Source organism: Ceratosolen solmsi, unplaced genomic scaffold (assembly GCF_000503995.2).
Source record: "Ceratosolen solmsi marchali unplaced genomic scaffold, CerSol_1.0 scaffold27, whole genome shotgun sequence".
In the NCBI taxonomy this organism is placed as follows: domain Eukaryota; kingdom Metazoa; phylum Arthropoda; class Insecta; order Hymenoptera; family Agaonidae; genus Ceratosolen; species Ceratosolen solmsi.
In genome coordinates, this window is record NW_011948426.1 from 636,533 (window position 1) to 656,358 (window position 19,826).

Sequence of the window (19,826 nt, forward strand, 5' to 3'; positions counted from 1 at the left end):
ATATCGATATTGTGATCATTGAAGATAATCAAATGTCGTAATTTTGAAAATTTAATACTAAACAATATCGACAGTTACATAGATGTAAATAAAGATAGGGTATTCGAAACATTTAAATTGTTCATGCACTGAAAGCAAAATTGCCTGCTATTTTTCAACCTACTTTACGTGTCCGGAAAACCATAACTTCACAATATAAACATTTTAAACATGAGATAATATGAAACTTTATTTTCAAGATGAAAAGTCCTGCACGATGAAGAAACAAAACAAAATTTTTATATACACATATAAACATCTATAGCACCACCAAAATACTAATCACATTAAAGTGAGCTGAACAATATTGCTGAAACTTATAATAAAATAGTCATTTAGCGCTCTCCACTGTGTGTGTGTGTGTGTGTGTGTGGGTGTGTGTGTGTGTATGTGTGTATGTGTGTATGTGTGTATGTGCGTGCGTGCGCGCGCGCGCGGGCGTAGGGTATAAACAAGTGCGCATGCATGCGTGCGCCCACGCGCACATATACACACGCAAATATATATAGGGCGGTTTAATTAAATTAGCGAGCAATTTTCTCGAATTTCATACTGCACGGATACAGAATTTCCTAATTACTTTCATGGCATCCAAATATGACGAGCTCATCCTAAATACGTTCCGCAGTAAATTCTTTGGAAATTGGAGATAAATTGCCCGAGACGTCGACTATGAGCTTGCCAATAATTCTAAACTTCAAGCAGTCTGAGGAGGTATGCGCGAGCATGCATAAGTCGTAGAGTCCTTACCTCGGTCTCGTCGGATACAGGGAAGTTCAGGAGCTGAGAGAGCTCCGTCGCTGTCTTCTTGATCGATCAGACCTGACGCGACGGTGCTAAGTCCCGGTCTAAGGCTCGGCTGCTGCGGCAACGTCCTACCGCTACGCGGCAACGAATTCGATCTCAAGCCTAAAACATCCGCAAGCGGCAATTCCGCCTGCCTTCACTGTCCAAACTTCGCCCCTCCGACCGCTCATTCTCGCTCGAGCATTGACTCTCGCTTGGCTAATTATTAGCAATTAGTCGCCGACTGGACGATTTTACGCGCACCTCGATCACGCTCGCTTAACCCGAATGACAGAGAAAGAGAGAGAGAGAGAGAGAGAGAGAGAGAGAGAGAGAGAGAGAGAGAGAGAGAGTGAGAGTGAAAATGTCGAAAGAGTAGAGTCTAGAATTTCTCCTCTAAAATGCTCCATTCGACATTTGCTTAGCGCGTCGAACATTTGCTTTTCGCACGAGACAAGCGACGAACTTCTTAAATTATACCAACAAATAATTAATTCTTATTATTGTCCAGCGCAATGCTTACGTTAAATGCCTTCATTCGTTCCAATATTACTACTTGCCACTTTCACGCTGGGCGGTAAATTTAATTGATCGTAAATACTGTCACCGCTTCGATTCTCTTAATACGGTTACGCTCCATTTATTTTTCAATTAGAGCATAATTCATTGCCAATTGCATTAGGAACACGCAATAAACGTAATGCCGATGTGTAATATAAAATGCCGAATAGATAGGGAAATTGATAGTTTGAGACGGCTGATTCCCTCAATATTTTTTCCATCTTCGATCGCATTAGCGGACGTGGACGTTGCCGTAGGGATTTGCGAGCATTCTGTGAAACTTTTCATGCCAATCTTTCCCATCGCTATTTGCCCATTTTATCTATATTATTTCTAGTATGAATATCTAAGAGCTCGCTAAAAACAGACTATCGCAATTAAATGACTAAAGAAGAAAGAAGTAAAATGACACGAGTAGAGCGGATGAAAAACAAAAGAAAAACAAAACAAAACAAAAAACACATCAAGGTGATAATATGTAAAAAAAGAAGTCATAAATGTAGAACAAAGGTGTACGGAAGTATTGTTAGTCGTCGAGATAACGCACCTGTGGTTTTCCATAATTTTATTAGAAGTAGCTCATAAAGAAGGAACGTACCTTCTCTATGTGGCATTCATTATTTTTGCTTTTATTTCGTTTCATTTATTTGAAGGAGTGGCTCGATAGGCCATTTTTCGAATAATTAAGTTTTTTGTTTTTGCTTTTTGTTCTTTGCCTGTATGGAGTGAAATATAAACCTTTCAAGTTCTTCTGGATTTTATAAAATAATGATGTTTATACGGAAATTTTATTTAGATTTCTTTCGATTATTCAAGCAATCGCGCTGAAATTAATATGTCGACAAAATCTAGAGAAAAAAAGAAAAAAGAAAACAGTCAAGTCCATCGCGACTAAAGAATTTTATCGACTTACCAATATTATTCGTACTCATTCAACCGCATTAATTATAGAGAGGAATACTATATAAGTAAATTTATTCTATGTAAAATTTAATAGAATTTTGTAGTTATATGACATTGCAATTAAATACCATGAACGTTCTACTAGATAGAGGCGCTCATGATAATCGTTAGTGGCATTAAAAACATTAAAATCCAATGTGCTCGGGAGTGGAAGCGTTTCCAACCTTCTGCCCCATCCGTCATACCCCCTTTCACCATTATTTTCATCATATTTCATCATATTGGAGATTGGAAAAGTCCTCTTACGCGATATCGTTCGGCAAAATCCACAGGGACGGAATCCCAGACGACGAACCTCCGCCCGAGACTAATCTTACCTGCGCTCTGGCCGATCTGTGAACGTGATAGCGTTGCCAGGTGAGAGACGGCGCTATTCTGTCCTGCGTTCTTTAAATTGTTCCTGTAATAATAGTAGGCCGAACGGGGTGAACTGGAACAAGTCGCTTCTGTGTCGGAAGCGTAGTCGAGCGAAGGCCTGTGACGTCTTGTGAGGGTGCCGAATTGACCCTGGCGCTGCGACGACATCGTCTCGCTTTGAGGGCCGTAGCGCGAATTGTAGCGCATTGCCGATGAACCTGATAACAAATTGATAATAATGCCCATTGACTATTTGCCACACTCGCATAAGAATTGTAATATAAACATTTTCATGGAGGAAAGAAACGTCTATTCTTGCAACTCTCGCATCTATTGTCATGTACCATTAAAAAATCCCTTCCTCTTCGTATCCGTCGTCGCGTCGTTCATTTTAATTTTCATAGATGTCGCATGTAAATTTCAGGCTATTTTATTGGATCGCAGACGAACAATTTTATGAAACAAATAGTTCACCGGCAATTTGTGCTATAATGCCTTTAAAACATTTTCAGCGTAATAATTATAAAAATTTTTTTAAATAAATCATTACCACTAGAAAGCATCACAATTGCCACTCCCAGCTGGCATCATTACTAACACAATTAAATAATTTATTGCCATTATAATGTCATTTATTTTAATGATCCAAAATTAATATTCAAGCAACTCGATCGCAACGCTTTAAAACAAATCCCAAACCACACTTTATTCATTGTTCACACGTACAGACGATTTAACATTGGACTCGCCATACTTATCAACGTCCCATTAAAATACCTCTGGAAAATCAGGCGACGCCACATCCCTCCTTCCTCCACTCGCCATCCAGGACACCGATCGTTACATCCGTTCACACTCCAAACATGATAAATGCTCATTTACGTACCGGTCTTGAGACTCGATCTAAGCAGAGTATGTCTAGCCGGCGTAGTCATACTCGTGTAGTCGACCCGGGGAAGATGTTGGTCCGAGCCGCTCCTCGGCATCATGCGACCCGTGCCCGGATGCTGTCGGTATGCAGCGGCGTAGTGGGAGCCTACCGATTGTCCAGGTAATCGGCCTCCGACCGTCTGCATGCCGGTACCGGCAGACATGCGACGCGTGCCGTTGGTCGACGGCATCGAGGGCGGATAAAACGAGTGTACCTGGTGCACGCGTATATAAGCGCTCGATCAGGTATATTGCTATGAGGGCTCGCAGGGCGAGTCTTTACGATCTTAAACTCTCTTTCGCCCTTTGTGTAATGCAAGCAATGATTTATCATTTTCGCTTTCTCAAGCCTCTACATTCGGCTCGACCAAGTTTTGATCTTTTTTCCTTTCTTTGCTGTTTCTTATTGTCTTTTGTTTTTTGACTTTTTTCTTTGAGAGCGTCGACACTTAAATATGAAAAATGATTTGAAAGTCAAAATATTGCGAGCCGCGTGAACTTGAATTTCAATGGAATAATTTTCAATTAAGAAATTTGATTACAGTATATTCAATGGCAATTCTGTCATCGGCATCAGTCAATAAATATCCTTGGAATGCTTAAGAGGATTATTGAATAACAAAATAATATTAAATTTATTTCTAATCGCGGTAAAAGATGCATGAAAAATAGAACAATCCTTTTATGATCGATCGAATGTATTGCTTATGCGTCATTCCTTATTCTTTTGAAAATCAATCAATATTTTGAAATGGCTTGATGGATTAGAGAATTGTTTCTTAATTTATTATTATCGTTAAAGTATCGCATTACTAATACTGAGTAGTTTGTTTCGTGCATTTTATCAGAGCAAATAATTTATGAAGAAATTAATAATATTTACAATACGTTAAACTTCATATTTTCAGCAAATCATTCATTAATGTTATTATGGAGTTTTATGACGTAACTAATAACAAAATAATCAAATATAATACTCGTATGTATGATTTAGATGAGTTAAACGAGCGAATATTAACACACATGGCTTAACTTAAAATAATCGCGTAAAAATTATATCGATATTTTTATTATATTTTTGTTTTTTTCACTAAGCATTAATTATCTAATGAAATTGCTGCCTAAATTAATGATATTTAAAAGGTGCTTAAAAAATTATGATTTAGCTAGATTAAATTTTAGTAAAACTATTAAAATATTGGTAAGATATTAATATTAATTATTAATAGATTATTCACTTTATTGCAGCTAATAATATAATATTTCGATTAGCCATGTAATTGCAATGATGGTATTCCACGGCGTTATTATACAATGATTACGATATTTATCAATATACGCCGACAGTCTATTAAAATTTTGCACCCGCAATAACAATCAATGATTAAATATGCATAATATAAAACATAAATACAATCACGTATATCTGACATATATCTACAAATCAACAGTCACTCATATCATATACGTCTATACGCGCGCACACTCACTATATCTATACGTACATACATATATGTACATGTATATATATATATAGGTATTTGCATGCGTATGCGTATTGTTGCACAAGTAAATGTTGCTTAATAAAATGCACGAAATTTTAATTAAATAAAGCACAATCACATCGCTTGGATAAAAATTAAATTTTAATTTTCAATAGAAATTCAAAATGCATATTTGAGCTCTTGAAGTTCATAGTACGTAAGATTTGAACCTTATACATGCTTTTAAAATTTTTCTTAAATTTATAGAAAAATATACATTATTGTGCTAATCGCGCTCTACACGTATAAATAAATAATATTTACTACAAATTCACAAAGTATTAAGATACTCCAAGAGCACACATTTATTAAGAATCGGTGCAACATAACACAAGCATAAATATAATACAACAACGATGACACATATGATGAAAACAGCAAAGGTTGGTCACAGACATTTTTACAGCAGGCTTTTGAGCGGGTTAATTGCGATTAAAGGATTCTTCGATTAATTATCGATATTACAACAGGTTGTGTTCTATTAATAATTAATCTCAACATTTTTTACTTATAGCGCACAACATCATTAAGAACAGCGTTATCCGAGAGAAAACTTGTATTAAATATTATTCATTATTTTTTATATACTGAAAATAATAACAATCACATCACGCTCGTAGAAAATAATGTAAACTTGAGAATGTCACGTGGATCGAATCAATTTAAAAATAGTACTTGCTTACTTATTCTTATCTCCATTCCAAATCTTAAATAATTTCTACACAATACTTATTATATGTATATACTGTGTTTATATATAATCCATAATTATAATTTCAAATACATTTTGCTTTCTTTTAAATAAATCCTTTATAAAGTAAATTCAAAGCGATTATGATAAATTCTTTCCTTATATTTCATGCTCGAGAGCAATTTCTTATAAACGAGTCTTCATTGGTTTTTTTTTGCAAATTTAACATTTTTCAATGAAAAACAATGATTCTTATGTTTGATCAAAAAAAGAAGAATAAAAAAAAAAAAAAAAAAAAATTTAATTATTCACAGTCAGTAGGTATTCATTAGGCATAATAGCAGAAAAATTGCATAATCAGTATAAAAATAATATTTCGTTTCATTTGATAAAAGTATTTTCTCAGATTGCAGATTTTTTCGCCACTGAATGTCGATTCCAATATAATAATAAAGTCACACATTGGTTTTGAAATAAATTGAAATCGAACAAATGCTTTGAAATTTTCAATCTGCGCGCTTTTCGTTTACTTAGTTATTATTATAAGATCTAGTTATCAAGAAGATTTGTAAATGCTATTACCTTCGTGAAATCCTGGTTTTTTTTGCAATGGAGCGATCATTCATAGAACCGATAAGTCCGATTAGTAACTCGTAATTTCAATTTGAATTATATGTCGGCTAGCTCACACGTCTAGCCATCATGTAACCGAAATGTTTACTTTTCAACATATATTTCTATGTATTTCTTCTTCAAAATCAATATCACTTGTTTCTTAAAAGTCTTAAAAATAAAAATAGATATATCTACCAGCTGTATGTCTCAATATATTAAAAAAAGGAAAGTTCATAAAATTCAAGCTTTCAAGCTTACGTTGTTTCATAAGTTCATAATTAACTTTACTTAAAACCAGGACAGTAGTATTCGCGATTCGTACGAGCCACCGTTTCTCACCATTTCTTTATGATAATTTCAATGATGATTTTAATATTGACATTTGTCATAGTGATCTTAGAGAGTGGAGGGCATATATAGTGTATGGAACAGTGCGAGAAGGTATAAAAGGTGCTCGTTCCACATCGTCTAAGACATCTATGCTCTATAAAAAGAAGAATTTGTCAAAGATAAGTGTCAAACTATTATTGTCAATCAATCGATTATTCACAGTCAGTTCGTCAAATAATTGAGTTTTGAAAAATTCTCTTTTATTGGTGCAACAAATTTTTTGTTCAACTCTCGTGAAAACATTTTATTAACAAGCATAAATAAATTCCAGATGCAATAACGTTAATATTATTTGAAATCTTAAAGAACGCTTTAAAAATATCAGAACATAGTTTTTATGTAATTCCTTAATAAACAAAATTCTAAGCGTTTAATATACAATATTTATATATACGCGAGTGTGTATGTTTGTGTGTGTATGCATGCGTACATCGGTATGCGCGCGCACGCGAGTGTGCGTATTTCATGTATGTTTGTGTGCGACGGTTTACGTGTGTCTGTGTGCATGTATGTTTGCGCGCGTAATGTATTGGTATAAATACACACACACATTATATATATATATATATATTAATTTTTTTTTTCTTTTCGAATTGACTTTTATATGTGAAATACAGTTTTGTTTTTATTTTATAATAATACAGATGTTAAAAACAAAAAAAGCTTTTTGTTTGCATTGTAATGATGTAAGTAATAATACGTATAATAATATAAGAATTTATCATCTTATTTCAAGATGATATTAAATATAAAAAAATATCTGTTATATTATACAATTCTAATAAGTGCAGCACTTTTTAATTAGCAATAAAAAATTAGCGATGAACAATTATTTCGAACAAATCGTGATCGATATTCACAGATAAAAAAAGTGTGTGTGTGTGAGAGAGAGAGAGAGAGAGAGAGAGAGAGAGAGAGAGAGTGAGAGAGAGAGAGATATATATATATATATATATATTCAGTTAGTTTATGTAGTTTAAGCAAAATAAAATTAGAACTATAATATATAACAGACTTTAAACATTAAAGACGTAGTTCCGAATGCCCACACACATACATTGGTAAGTTTTCCAGGTATTAGCTACTGCTATGGACGTACGTAAACAATGGCTTGATAAAATTTTGTAAAATTTAATGGTTTTTTATCCGAACTCGGTAATGAAATTACAAGCTTAATTTACTTGAAAATTACATCAAAACATATGCTAATACTTAAACTTTTAATGCACCAAATCGTGCAACATAAAAGCAACCGATAAACAGTGATTTAACAATGATTCAATAAGCTTATTCAGAAAAGTTGTAATTGCCTTATTGACGTATTAAACAAAATTCACGAGAGTCGAATGACGAAAGAAGAGAAAAATTGAAAGAGGTATGAATATATAAATTCATGATAATGGTGAATCGTATGCACGAGTGCAACTTTGGCTCGAGCACGCCAGGTCTCACCTTCTCGGCAAGGCTCTCGAGGGTCTTGGGATAGCCACGCTCATATGGTTGGAAGTGCTGAGTCGAGGACGGCTTAGGCTGCTGGGTAATTACCGGAGGGGGCGGGGGCTGATACGTCCAGCCAATGTGACTCTCCGGCCTTGAGTTATAATAAAGGTCGCCGTTGCTTGCGACAATGTCTTGAGTCGAGCCCAGACCCGATAGTCCCAGCTTAGAGCGCGAGGGCAACATCTCGCGACCGTCGCCCCGACGCCGATTGCTGTCCCTGGAAATTGGTGGCGCGAGCAAAGGCGCGATGTTTTACATTTCACTCTACTTATGGCGCCTAGTACTTTGCTCAGCCTCTCGCAATTATCATTACTTTGTGGGTTTTTATGTCGAGGCTTGTAGAATAATTGCGCATAATGTGTAAAATGATCGCTTATAAGATAATAACGATCGATCTTTCAAATCTGCATGTCCATATGTTTGATTTAATTTGCTCGTCCATTTCATGTAATGTAAGTATCGGTTAGGTTTTTATTTTTCTTTAAAGGTTTATCTATTTTTATTATGTATAACAACATGCGTTATTGCGCGCTTGAAACTAGAAATACAAATAAAACACAAATAAAGAATTTGCAAAAATTGTTTTCTTTTGAAGTTTGCTGAAATAAGAATTTAGATTAAGTTGAAGGAATGACGATAGGATTTTTATTTAATCAAGCTCTTTAAATAATAATTTTTTAACTAAATATTTCCTTTAATCGGTAAATTCACCGGCAGATAATTTAAATTGTACAACGTAACTAAATAATACGTTTTAATAAGACTTGTAAACAAACGAATATTGCTTAAACGTTAGCAATAACCTAACAAATTTAATTATTTTTTCTTCTTCGTCTTCTTCTTCTTCTTTATCATCTTTTTCATTTTCAATTATATGTTTCTGTTATTTTTATTTATTTATTTTTTGTTTTGTATTTTTTTTTTGTACATTAATTTGTACTCTTTAGATAGGCTTTAATAATTATTAGTAATTTTAAACAGAAAGAAAAATGCATGGACATTGTATTTAAAATTTTAATTCGATGAAAAAAAAAAACGTATTCGTGATATGTATTGTTATTGTTTTGTTATGATCTTAGATATATTTATAAAATCCAAATCCGTACCTTATATGATTACTGGTGATATGGTCGTTCTCATCCTCGTTGAGTTCCTTCTTGATAACAACAACCGGTGGGGCCTTATGCTCGTTTTGTCGATTGTGCGGCATGAACATAAGGGAACCGTGTCTAATGGCAAGTACGAGTCGTCTTGGTATCGACATGACGACCACAACGTCATCCAGACTCATGCGTGTCACGTTTACAAAATTTACCGCCAGTATTTCATCTCCGACCTTCGCACACATAAATATACACACACATAACCACATAATTATAGACGTATTATCGAGTTTATCATCCCCTTGTAATTTTTTGTTTTACATTTCACTTCACTTACTTTACGCATATGTCAAATTACAATATAATTTTTAGACTACGTATTTTCTAAAATCAATAGAAACGTTCGCGTTGTTTAGAAGTAACATAATAACGGCATAACAATAACAATAACAACAACAACAACAACAAGAGCAACAACAACAATAATAATAATAATAATAATAATAATAATAATAATAATAATAATAATAATAATAATAATAATAATAATAATAATAATAATAATAATAATGATAATAATAATGATAATAATAATGATAATATCAATCGCTCGTTTATTAAACGGGATAAAAATTATCTTTTCCACGAGTTTCATATAAATTTTCCGGATATTAATATTCAAAGTACCAATCGATATTATTTTAGTAATATCGCAGAGTAAAATGATTAATGTTTCGGCTGAATAATAGTTGAGCGTTGTTCAAATCGCCTAAGCATGAGAGGTAAATCATGTTCTAACGTATACGTAATCATTTGTACACTACCAATGCGAAGATAGTTTAAATTTGTATAACCATAATTAAGAATTTCCAGTAAATAGCGGAAATAAAAATTCCTCATAAAATTGAAACGATCATTAGCAGTTAAGATAATAAGATAATAAGATATTTGTTGAGTCTTGTTAAGATTCACGCGGTTATGCTAACGTTATACTCAGGCTAATAAAGTCCTTTCTTTTAAAACTCCATATAAATCTCATAATGCGTGGACAAATTCTTTTAATATTCGATAAATCCACATGGAACAAATATCGACACATATAGAGCATATTATTAAAAAATATATACTCGATTGGTTAAAGACCTTTTGAGGTGATTGATACGTAATATCGTTTAGCCATATGCGAGTCCCTTAGGATGTGCAGCTAATTATTACGTTAACATACTGTAAAATATAATTATAATATAAATATAATATAATAGAACCTTTAAATATCCGCTATTGTGTACTGCCGTCTCCACTGCAACTCTCGAAATAAAAACGCCATCGTTTCTGTCTATACTGTTGCCCTCGCGAATATAGAGTCCCAATGTTTGGCCGGGCCTCTTGATTATTTCAACGAAACTCACTGGATGCTTAGGATCCTAAATATTAGAAAGTACAGAGCCTAGGTTATATATGGCGATCGTTGTATTTTAATTAATCGTTATCGTTTAAACATTTCTAGCCGTTCGTTCGTGCAGATAGGTACATTGAATTACGATATTTTATGTAATATTTATGGGAGCGTCGATGTTAATGGCCAACGATAGCAAAGCAAATTCCACAATGACACTCGCTCAATGAAAATCTTGGCTCATTGATATTACAAGGCAACTACACATTATCCGCTACATATTAGATAAAATTGGTATAATCTATTAAGCCACTCCGTCCGTAAATTTTACGATAAAAATAATCATCGTATCATTTTACAATATTATCGCGCTATCATAATGAATTCAGAAATTACGAAATGTTTTATAATCGAAGCCTAGCTCGATCAGATATTCCACTGATAATTCGAAATGTTCCATGCAACATTAACAGTCTTTGGCGAATTGGCGCTAAAATGCTTGAAATTAAAAGAAAGCGACCAGAAGGTGTCGTCTCTCTCGAATAAATACACGATAAACGCGAAAATCGCGCTCTCGCAATCACCTGCATGGCGATGAACAATTTCGCATCTTCCGACGCCTGTCTGCCCATCTGACGTGGTTCGATGACCTTGACGACCATCTCGCCATGCTTCTCGACAGCCTCAAGAGCCGCTGCCGTCGAGGCGTCATGGTCGTTCTCGACGACCTCGATTTGCCTGTAGACCTCGTCCGATATTCCAGATACCTGCAACAGAAGTTTTCTCTCCTATTCTGGGAATTAACATAATTCACAGGCTGTCGAAGAGCGCTTGAAATACTTCTTATAGGCTTAATATGTGTGATACGCAATCGCTATGGAAACTACTCGCGCGAGGAAACCTTACGCGAAGAATAAAATACAAAAAAATTTTGTATAAATAAATGCAATAAATAAATGAATAAAATTAACGACAAAAATAGTCGACGTGAGGACGAGAGCGCGAGTAACACGCTGTTAGTCCTAATAAATACGATCCTCGCCCATCTTGCCCATCGCGCTCATCCTACGGCCCCATAATACTACAAACCCACATAATACAAAGAATTTTGAATAATTAAGCGCTTAAAATAAGCAAGCAATCTAAAAACAAATATCCGCATTAGCATTAATTTCCCAATCTAAATGCACTTTAACCCGAACGCTTATAATCCCCGACGTGGGTACATGGCAAATATAAGGAGCAAGATTTTTTTTATCCTCGCTCATTAGGACGTTAAACGAGCGAAGAGCAGTGATCTATGAAGCAAAGCCTCTGTACTTTCGAGGTAACGCAAAGGGCATGTGGAACGGATGTCTTAAGCCCCGCTACCCGTGATTAAAGATAGCGGAGCTCGAAGCTCGTCTCGACGGATATCGAGATGACGGTAAGCCAGTGTCATTACCTTCTTGAAGTCTCCCTGAAGGACCACGGAGAGAGGCTCCTTGGGGCGAAACTGGTTGAGAGATACCTGTCTCCCTGGACTTGCGCTTATGTCTGTTACTTCGCCCCGACCCTCCTGCAACACACAAAATTGACGTCCGTGAATTTAGATGCAAGTGGCTCGGCTCCATTACTCGACCTTAATCTAATTATCAGGACGCTATCTTAACGTTATCACGACGATACCAAGACGCACGTAAACTAACGCGAATTACAGCAAAGCCCATGTACTTTTCCATTGACGAGTGCAAACAATCGTAATTAATTGTAAACCGAATGAATTTCAGGACGTGGGACTTTGTTGCAAATACGAACTCGTGATGTTGCGAGCTCTTGGCTTCGCACAAATCCTTCATCAACGTCTCCCAGATAATGAGTTAGCATGGTCGGCTACCATCTCGTTGACGGTTAAGCCGCCGACAATAACCGTTCGCCAATGCGCCGTGTGCAAATAGTCCTTCGTCTCGCTTCGCGTGCGACGCACACACCAGAAGAGCCGAGAAAGTGGGCGGGAAATGCCGAGGATCGGCCAGGTGACGGCCGTCCCGGTGGTCCATACGCGCGCGATCGACTTGCCGCCAGTGTGACCCTTGGGGTTTGCATTGAGCGAGCTCGCAGCCGAGCTGGTGAGCTAAGGATGCGCGTGGGAGGTAGGTAAATCGCGATGACGGCGTTGTTCGCCGTGGGACCAGGCGCCCACCTCTCGTCCAATGGCGCCAACGAGCCGCAGACATCGCAGGCAGAGACCCGTGCAGGGCAGGATGAGCACGAGCCAGGCCTTCGAGCCACACATCCGCTGCCGGTCGTTGAGCTTCGTGAGGACGGCAGAGCCGCGTGTTGCGGCCCCTTGTCCCGGTCGGGGCCCTCGCCCGACCCCGGCCAGGCCGACTAACCCGCGAGCGGGCGACTCGTCCACGCAGCATCCCCCGGTCCCATAGCCTCGCTTCTCGCACATATCGCTGATCCGCACTCGCGGTCGCGTCCGGGTCGCGGCGCGTACGTTCACCCCACTCTCCGTCTCGCTTTCGCTTTCGCTCCTCCTTGCACACTTTGCCGACGTAAGCCCGCTGTCGTTCACCGCGGGCCTTTAATCGCGCGTATCCGTCAATGGCCTCGTCCCCCGTGATAACAAGAGGGGCCAGTCGACGCCCAGACGCACGTCCTCGATGTCCGTTGAAGGGCAGCTCTGCCCCATGCTGGCCAATGTGTCAAGAGTAGGACGAGCCGCGCGCGCGCGCGCCCGGTTTAACGGATCTCGGCAGTGAGCCACGACGACGGGAGTACCGGAGCTCCATACGCATGCGCCCCGGGTGGGGGAGGACGCGCGAGGGAGGTTGGGTACGTTATCGACCCCCGAGGTGGTGACGTCACCGCCTCGCTCCCATTTTATCTGACTCACGTCCACTCTCGCTCTCTCTCTCTCTCTCTCTCTCTCTCTCTCGCTCTCTCTCTCGCTCTCTCGCTCTCTCTCTCTCTCTCTCTCGCTCTCTCGCTCTCTCGCTCTCTCGCTCTCTCCATCATCCTCTTTCTACACCCACCGACCCACTCCCAATCCCCCTGGCCGTCCAACTCTCCAAACGCCGATCGCTCTATCGGTGTACGCGTGGGTTGGCGGTTGCCGGTCGTGGTCGAGTGGGGGATCGACGGAAGGGGAGAATATACGTGCGTCGAGATCATACGCGCCGTGTCCGTCCTCGTTGCTTTCTAACTTTGTTATAGCGTACCAGGAGCTCGCCTGCGCGTAGAAAAAGGCACTCGGACAAAAGTCCGACTAATCGTATAAGAGCGTGTGCGAGCACCTGTATGCTTTTCGCGTAAAACGTGCGCAATTTCTTCGTACGCTTATTGGACATGTATGGCTTATTGATACATGTACGCAAGTACAGAGACGATTACGCGCGAATTTCGATGCGCGGCTACGCGCCTATAGCACTTAAGTACATAGTCCAATCAATGCATGTGAGTACTTCTTATTCAAAGAATTTTCGATTTAGGTGAGCGTATATGTGCATAGAGCAGACAAGTTCAGGCTCAGGGGCGCTCGTGCAAGGAAAAGTGTGAAATAGAAAATTATCTTATTTGCCGATGGCTTTGGCTAATCCAGTTTGTTGTTTCTCGTTCGACAATATAAGGCTACACTTGGAGTTATATCGTTGTTCGATTTTCATTATTACGTAATCATTCCAAGTCAGTAGAAATAGTGTTTCATCGTATTGTTTTTAATAAATGTGCAATCGGTGTTTGTAATTTTAAGAGAATAAAATTATACGTCTGATAAGTTCTGCACACCCTGATTAAATATCAAATTACTAGTTTACTACCGAGATTCATGAACACTCTGTTTGACTAACACATTTTCATGAAACTACTTCCTTCTTTCTTTTTCTTCTTTCATATTTTCTCTCTTTTAATAGGGAAGCATTATTCCGGCACCCTAACAGCATTCCGAATGAAGTACAATTATTAAATGTCAAAAGGAAGATTTTAAAGGAAAATTCATGGCACACGTATCCTACATACGTAGACATTGGATCCATAAATTTTTAATAGACAAATACAAAAAGGTCGTCATTTGTATGGAGATTCATGGCATTGGAAATTATATTTATCTGTTTTTTTTTCTTCCTGCGCTTAAATATTCATCTCTTGAGACTTAAGTTCGTACTTCTCCCTGAGACACCGCTAACTTTCATCGATTACATTTCCCTTCCAATTTAATCATTTATTTCCAATTACTATAGCACATTCTGCAAATTGTCGTAAAAATTTTCGCCTTTACAAATTCTGAACATATCATATTTTTCATTTTATATTATAATTCATGCGATTATTCGTTTTACTTTCAAGTAATCTTTTATTTGCCTGCCTTAGTAAAATAAGTTTAGTATTCCAAATGTATTTATACTTCGTGCCACTTCTTTCTCTCCTTCTCTTAGCATACCATTAATACACATTTTCTTATCCACTTGTTCATTAGACGTTTTATAGTACTTTTTCATCAAAGAATTTTTATTTCCCGACATTCATTTATAACACTTGATTAATTGTTCACATTTATTAATTGGAGTGCATTCATGATTCATACCCTCAACTATTAATAAACTCGAAAAATATTCCTCATTTATTGAAAATCTCAATATCACAGCTAATGCGCATTTTAATAAAGTAATTTTATTTCTTACTTGTACGATATATCGATCATATTCACTGCTCGCCATGAGTGCCTTTTTTCTACCGTTAACCTCATTTCTATTTCCTCCTCGATATTTTTTCGTAGCCAAAGACGCACTCACAAACGTACATTCTTCTTTAGTTAGACTCCAATTTTATTTTTCAGCTCAATTATTATGTATCCTGAATACTTTTATTCTTTTTAAAATTGTATAATCAGCTATTGCAAGTTGACGTTCCCGTAATAATTTGACTTATTATTTCACGTAGGAAAAATAAAGCAATGCGAATCAAGTCTATAAGTGATAATATTTAATGGTAAAGGAAACATTTTCTAATACTGCAACTAATTTAATAATATATATATATATATATATATATATATACATATATAAATACAGATCTGTATCAAATTAAATCCACGCATTAAACAAATAGCAGAGAAGTAGCTTTCATATATGTGTAGTAAATAATCAGGCATTTTATTTTAAATATTTTTAATTATATTATCATCAGTTGATTATTATAAAATTGTACGTTTAAAAATATTAATAATATGCACAGTTATTATCACAATTAGTCTTTATACGGCTCTTAATCATAATTATTTTATAATTATGTCATATAAAATGAAGAAGATATTACTTTCAAAAAACATACTTGTTATATAGAATTTTAGAATTCTAAATGTGAATTCTTTAAATCTAATGGATTTTATATTTATAAATGTTAGCATTGAGTCGATAGAGGTAGTTAAAAATATTCATTTTATCCGAATATCGAAGGCTTGGGTTGTAGTAGTGGTAGTATATTGTAGTAGCAGTAGTAGTTGTTGTTGTTGTAGTATAGTAGTAGACGTAATAGTCGTTCTCGTCATAACGAAAGCCAACTGGGAGATGAAAGGACAGGATAAAATTGTACGGAGAGGGGATAACGTAATGCGGCAAAAGAAGGTAAAATCAAATAGTAAAAGCTAATACGCAGGCGTGAGGGACCCTTAGCCTGTGTATTAAAATTTAGTTGAAAAGTGCACAACAGTCCATCAACACGTCGTATTTCGCATGAAATTTGGTTTAATTTTTCTTTTTTTCATCCGATCGTGCAGTATGAGCAAGCAATAAGGAATTGAAATATAATTATATTGAAATACTTTGTAGAATTAAGAAAAACACTGAATTATTATACGGTTGCAAGGGATTTTTCCTTACACTATTCTTATCTTGTGATAAAAATCAATTTTTCTATTTTAAGGATATTAAATCGAGATTATTAATATTCTTCATTCTCGCATTGCCCTATAATAATAATAATTATTCTAAAAATATCATTTTTTAAATAAAATTAAAATGGTTAATTTACTATAGTATACTTGATTTATTCATTTATCGTAAACTTTTAAAATCATTCTTATCTACATTATTCAAGCCTATAATTTGAATCCATTTGCCTTTTATCTTTTCGTAATATATAATTTAATAGATATCACCGATAATATTTATTATTATTATAGTTGAAATGTTCATAAGCGAAGAAAAAATACTTTTATGTTTTATTTACAAGTTAAATATTTTTATATAGAGTCGATTTTAAAACAATATTCTAAACTAGTCTACAATCTTTTTTCTTTTTCTTTTATAATTGTGCATTAAAGATCGTAAATCTAATTCGTGAAACGAAGATTTTTGTGTGTTTAATCTTCGTTATCGGGAAATGAGGGATAAAAGAAAGGGAGAGAGAAACGGTTTCTTCGTAGGGAGATGGATAATTTGGTAATCAATTTTACTCTAATGAGGTGCACTTCTTAGTTTTACTTCTATTATCAGTTAAATTATTTTTAAAATGTTCCTTAGCATCCCTATCCCTATAAATTCAATGCTATTTACTATAATTTTCATTTATTTAAACATTTGCATATTTGAGATGAAATTAAGAGTGAAAGTCAAAGCTTTTCCAATTAAATTTAATTCAAGGTAATTCTACCGTACATATACATCTCTATATTAGAAGATTTCCCCCTTTCTATACTTTTCTATTTTACAAACGATTTCTAAAATTTGTTACATTTAAAGGCTATGTATGGTTACTTGGTAGTATTGAAAATCAATATAACTAGTCTGTCACTGTGTATGCAATATGCGTTATGAAATAAGCAATGGATAGTTTAATCATTAACGATACATCACGCGTCATTCGTTTTCAAACGAATAGAGAGATAACAAGTCGAAGAGTATTAAGGGTGATTAATGCGGAGAGAAGAGAAATGGGAGATATAAAAATAATCGCTTGGTAATACCAATTTTCATTAATGATATTTGTAATTGTAGGAAATTCGAGTAATTGATTATATTATGAATAATCCATTGCCGTTCGATAAATTGACTGATAAATACTATTTAAGAATTTCATAGTAAGAATCAGTTTCATTTCGATAGGTTATCCTACGTCTTTAATTAACAATCTCATCATCTATATATTTATAAGGAAATTTTTCCGCTATTTCCGCTGAAATAATCCATAGCTATGATATTATAGTTAATAAATAGAAAAATAAAATCTTTTGTTAAGAAAGTATTAGATTGCGTTTGCTTATCGATTCTAAATACTCGACTGGCATTATGTCAATGAAATAATTCGCTTAATTAATTTAACTTCACCTGTTCGCTCGGAATTGTTGGTATACGAAGGAACATCATTACCCAAGCATTTTCTCAAATCCTAAAGATAAGAATGGCAATTATCATTAATTAATTATAAAACACTGACATGCATGCAACTTGAATTTGAGCTTAAATGCATTTGAATCTTTGAGAATGGGCGAAAAGCATATTCAGCTCGGCGGCGCGTGTTTATTTTTCCTTTGTCTTGTACATTTACGGCCTCTCCTCGTGATGTTCGTACTATCTGAAAGGTCTCTTTTCCTGTGACGCGGTGCGGGGACAAAGAGGGGTGCATTCGGTCTACAAAAGCAGTGAGAAGCAGAAGAGAAGCCCGTCGACATTGCGTCAAGAGACGACGACGTCACCACTACCAACTGAGCGGTTACCGCTCAAAATGGAGAGACTCGCGCTCCTGATCTTGCACAATAAGCTAATTTGCTCTGTTCGTGGATAGAATGGGGGGGGGGGGGGGGAAATAACTTCATCATGGGACAAAATGTAGCGCGCGAATATTCTCCCTACTTCGAGTTATCAATTCATTCGCTTTCTCCAATTGTCGGTAATCTATGAATAATTAATGTGCCGGTGTCCGCATCTCGCATCTTCCGACAATAAAGGTCAATGTGAGGGTAAACGCTAATCGTATTATGGAATAACTTTTTAAATAAATTGCTAATCGCATTGGCTGCTTGCATGAAATTTATCGAGTTGGCAATACGCAATTTTGCCGGGAAAATCGAGGCCTGTGCTCCGCTTGTTACGTAAAAGCTTAAAGCGCCTAATCTAATTGGCAGACAGGATAAAACTTAAAAGCTTCAGTGTAAGAAGTGGCAAGTATAAGTCGAACTTAATATCTGTCAGATGACTGCCGGAGGCTGAAACAGCCAAACTGACATGACTAGCAGAACGCATAGGATCGATCGATCTATTGCATTTGCTTCAAAGGACCGTTAACGATGACGCGACCATTAGTAACCCTGGAAACCATAAAAGTCGCAACTTGTGTATCTGCCTGTAGTATGGTAGAACTAATTATATTACGATCAAACAATTCGTTTTTTGTTTTCATTTTTTTTTTTTCATCACGCATTAGGAATTCCTGCTTACTTTTTAAAAATTCCTATATAATTGGGAGTTTATTCGGAATTATAGTGACAATATTTATGGGAAGAGTGCTCATGCGATCTGATTAGAAGTTGATTTGAATTTACCGTACATTTTATAAATTTATTTCAGATTTGTGTTTATTTGTGTTTGAAATTTACGTTATCCTTGCGCTGCAATATATTATATAACTTAGAAATTTTCAATTATTTCAAATATCACTTACATTGCCATTATAATTACTATCGCTTACCATAATTATATCATTGTCTAAAGGAAATGTTGATTGTTGAACGAATAAAGCTCGCCATCTTGTTTAAATTTTTTTCATTGCATAATTTATGTCAAGGAATTTTCTTCATATGCTTATATTTAAAGGAATGTGCATATTCATGGATTAATACAATATTTTCATTTATCTTGATATTTCAAGCTCTTTTTACAGTTAAAAAATATTAATCATAACTATTCAAAAATATAATCTAAAGTATATTAAAACATTTGCATAAATAAGCAATCGATATGGTAAACCTAAGT

General features: G+C 35.8%; 1 protein-coding gene across 1 annotated transcript in view; it reads right to left on the reverse strand.

The window, feature by feature from the left end:
- Positions 1-19,826, reverse strand: part of RhoGAP100F (Rho GTPase activating protein at 100F) — a 67,370-nt gene that overhangs the window by 31,668 nt on the left and 15,876 nt on the right. Inside the window, exons 2-10 of the mRNA XM_011500960.1 lie at positions 12,320-12,433; positions 11,460-11,663; positions 10,745-10,903; positions 9,483-9,712; positions 8,329-8,593; positions 6,454-6,465; positions 3,593-3,851; positions 2,667-2,924; positions 790-948 (exon numbers count right to left, since the gene is read on the reverse strand). Of these exons, the coding sequence (XP_011499262.1) occupies positions 790-948; positions 2,667-2,924; positions 3,593-3,851; positions 6,454-6,465; positions 8,329-8,593; positions 9,483-9,712; positions 10,745-10,903; positions 11,460-11,663; positions 12,320-12,433 (1,660 nt within the window). The remainder of the gene's footprint in view (positions 1-789; positions 949-2,666; positions 2,925-3,592; positions 3,852-6,453; positions 6,466-8,328; positions 8,594-9,482; positions 9,713-10,744; positions 10,904-11,459; positions 11,664-12,319; positions 12,434-19,826) is intronic.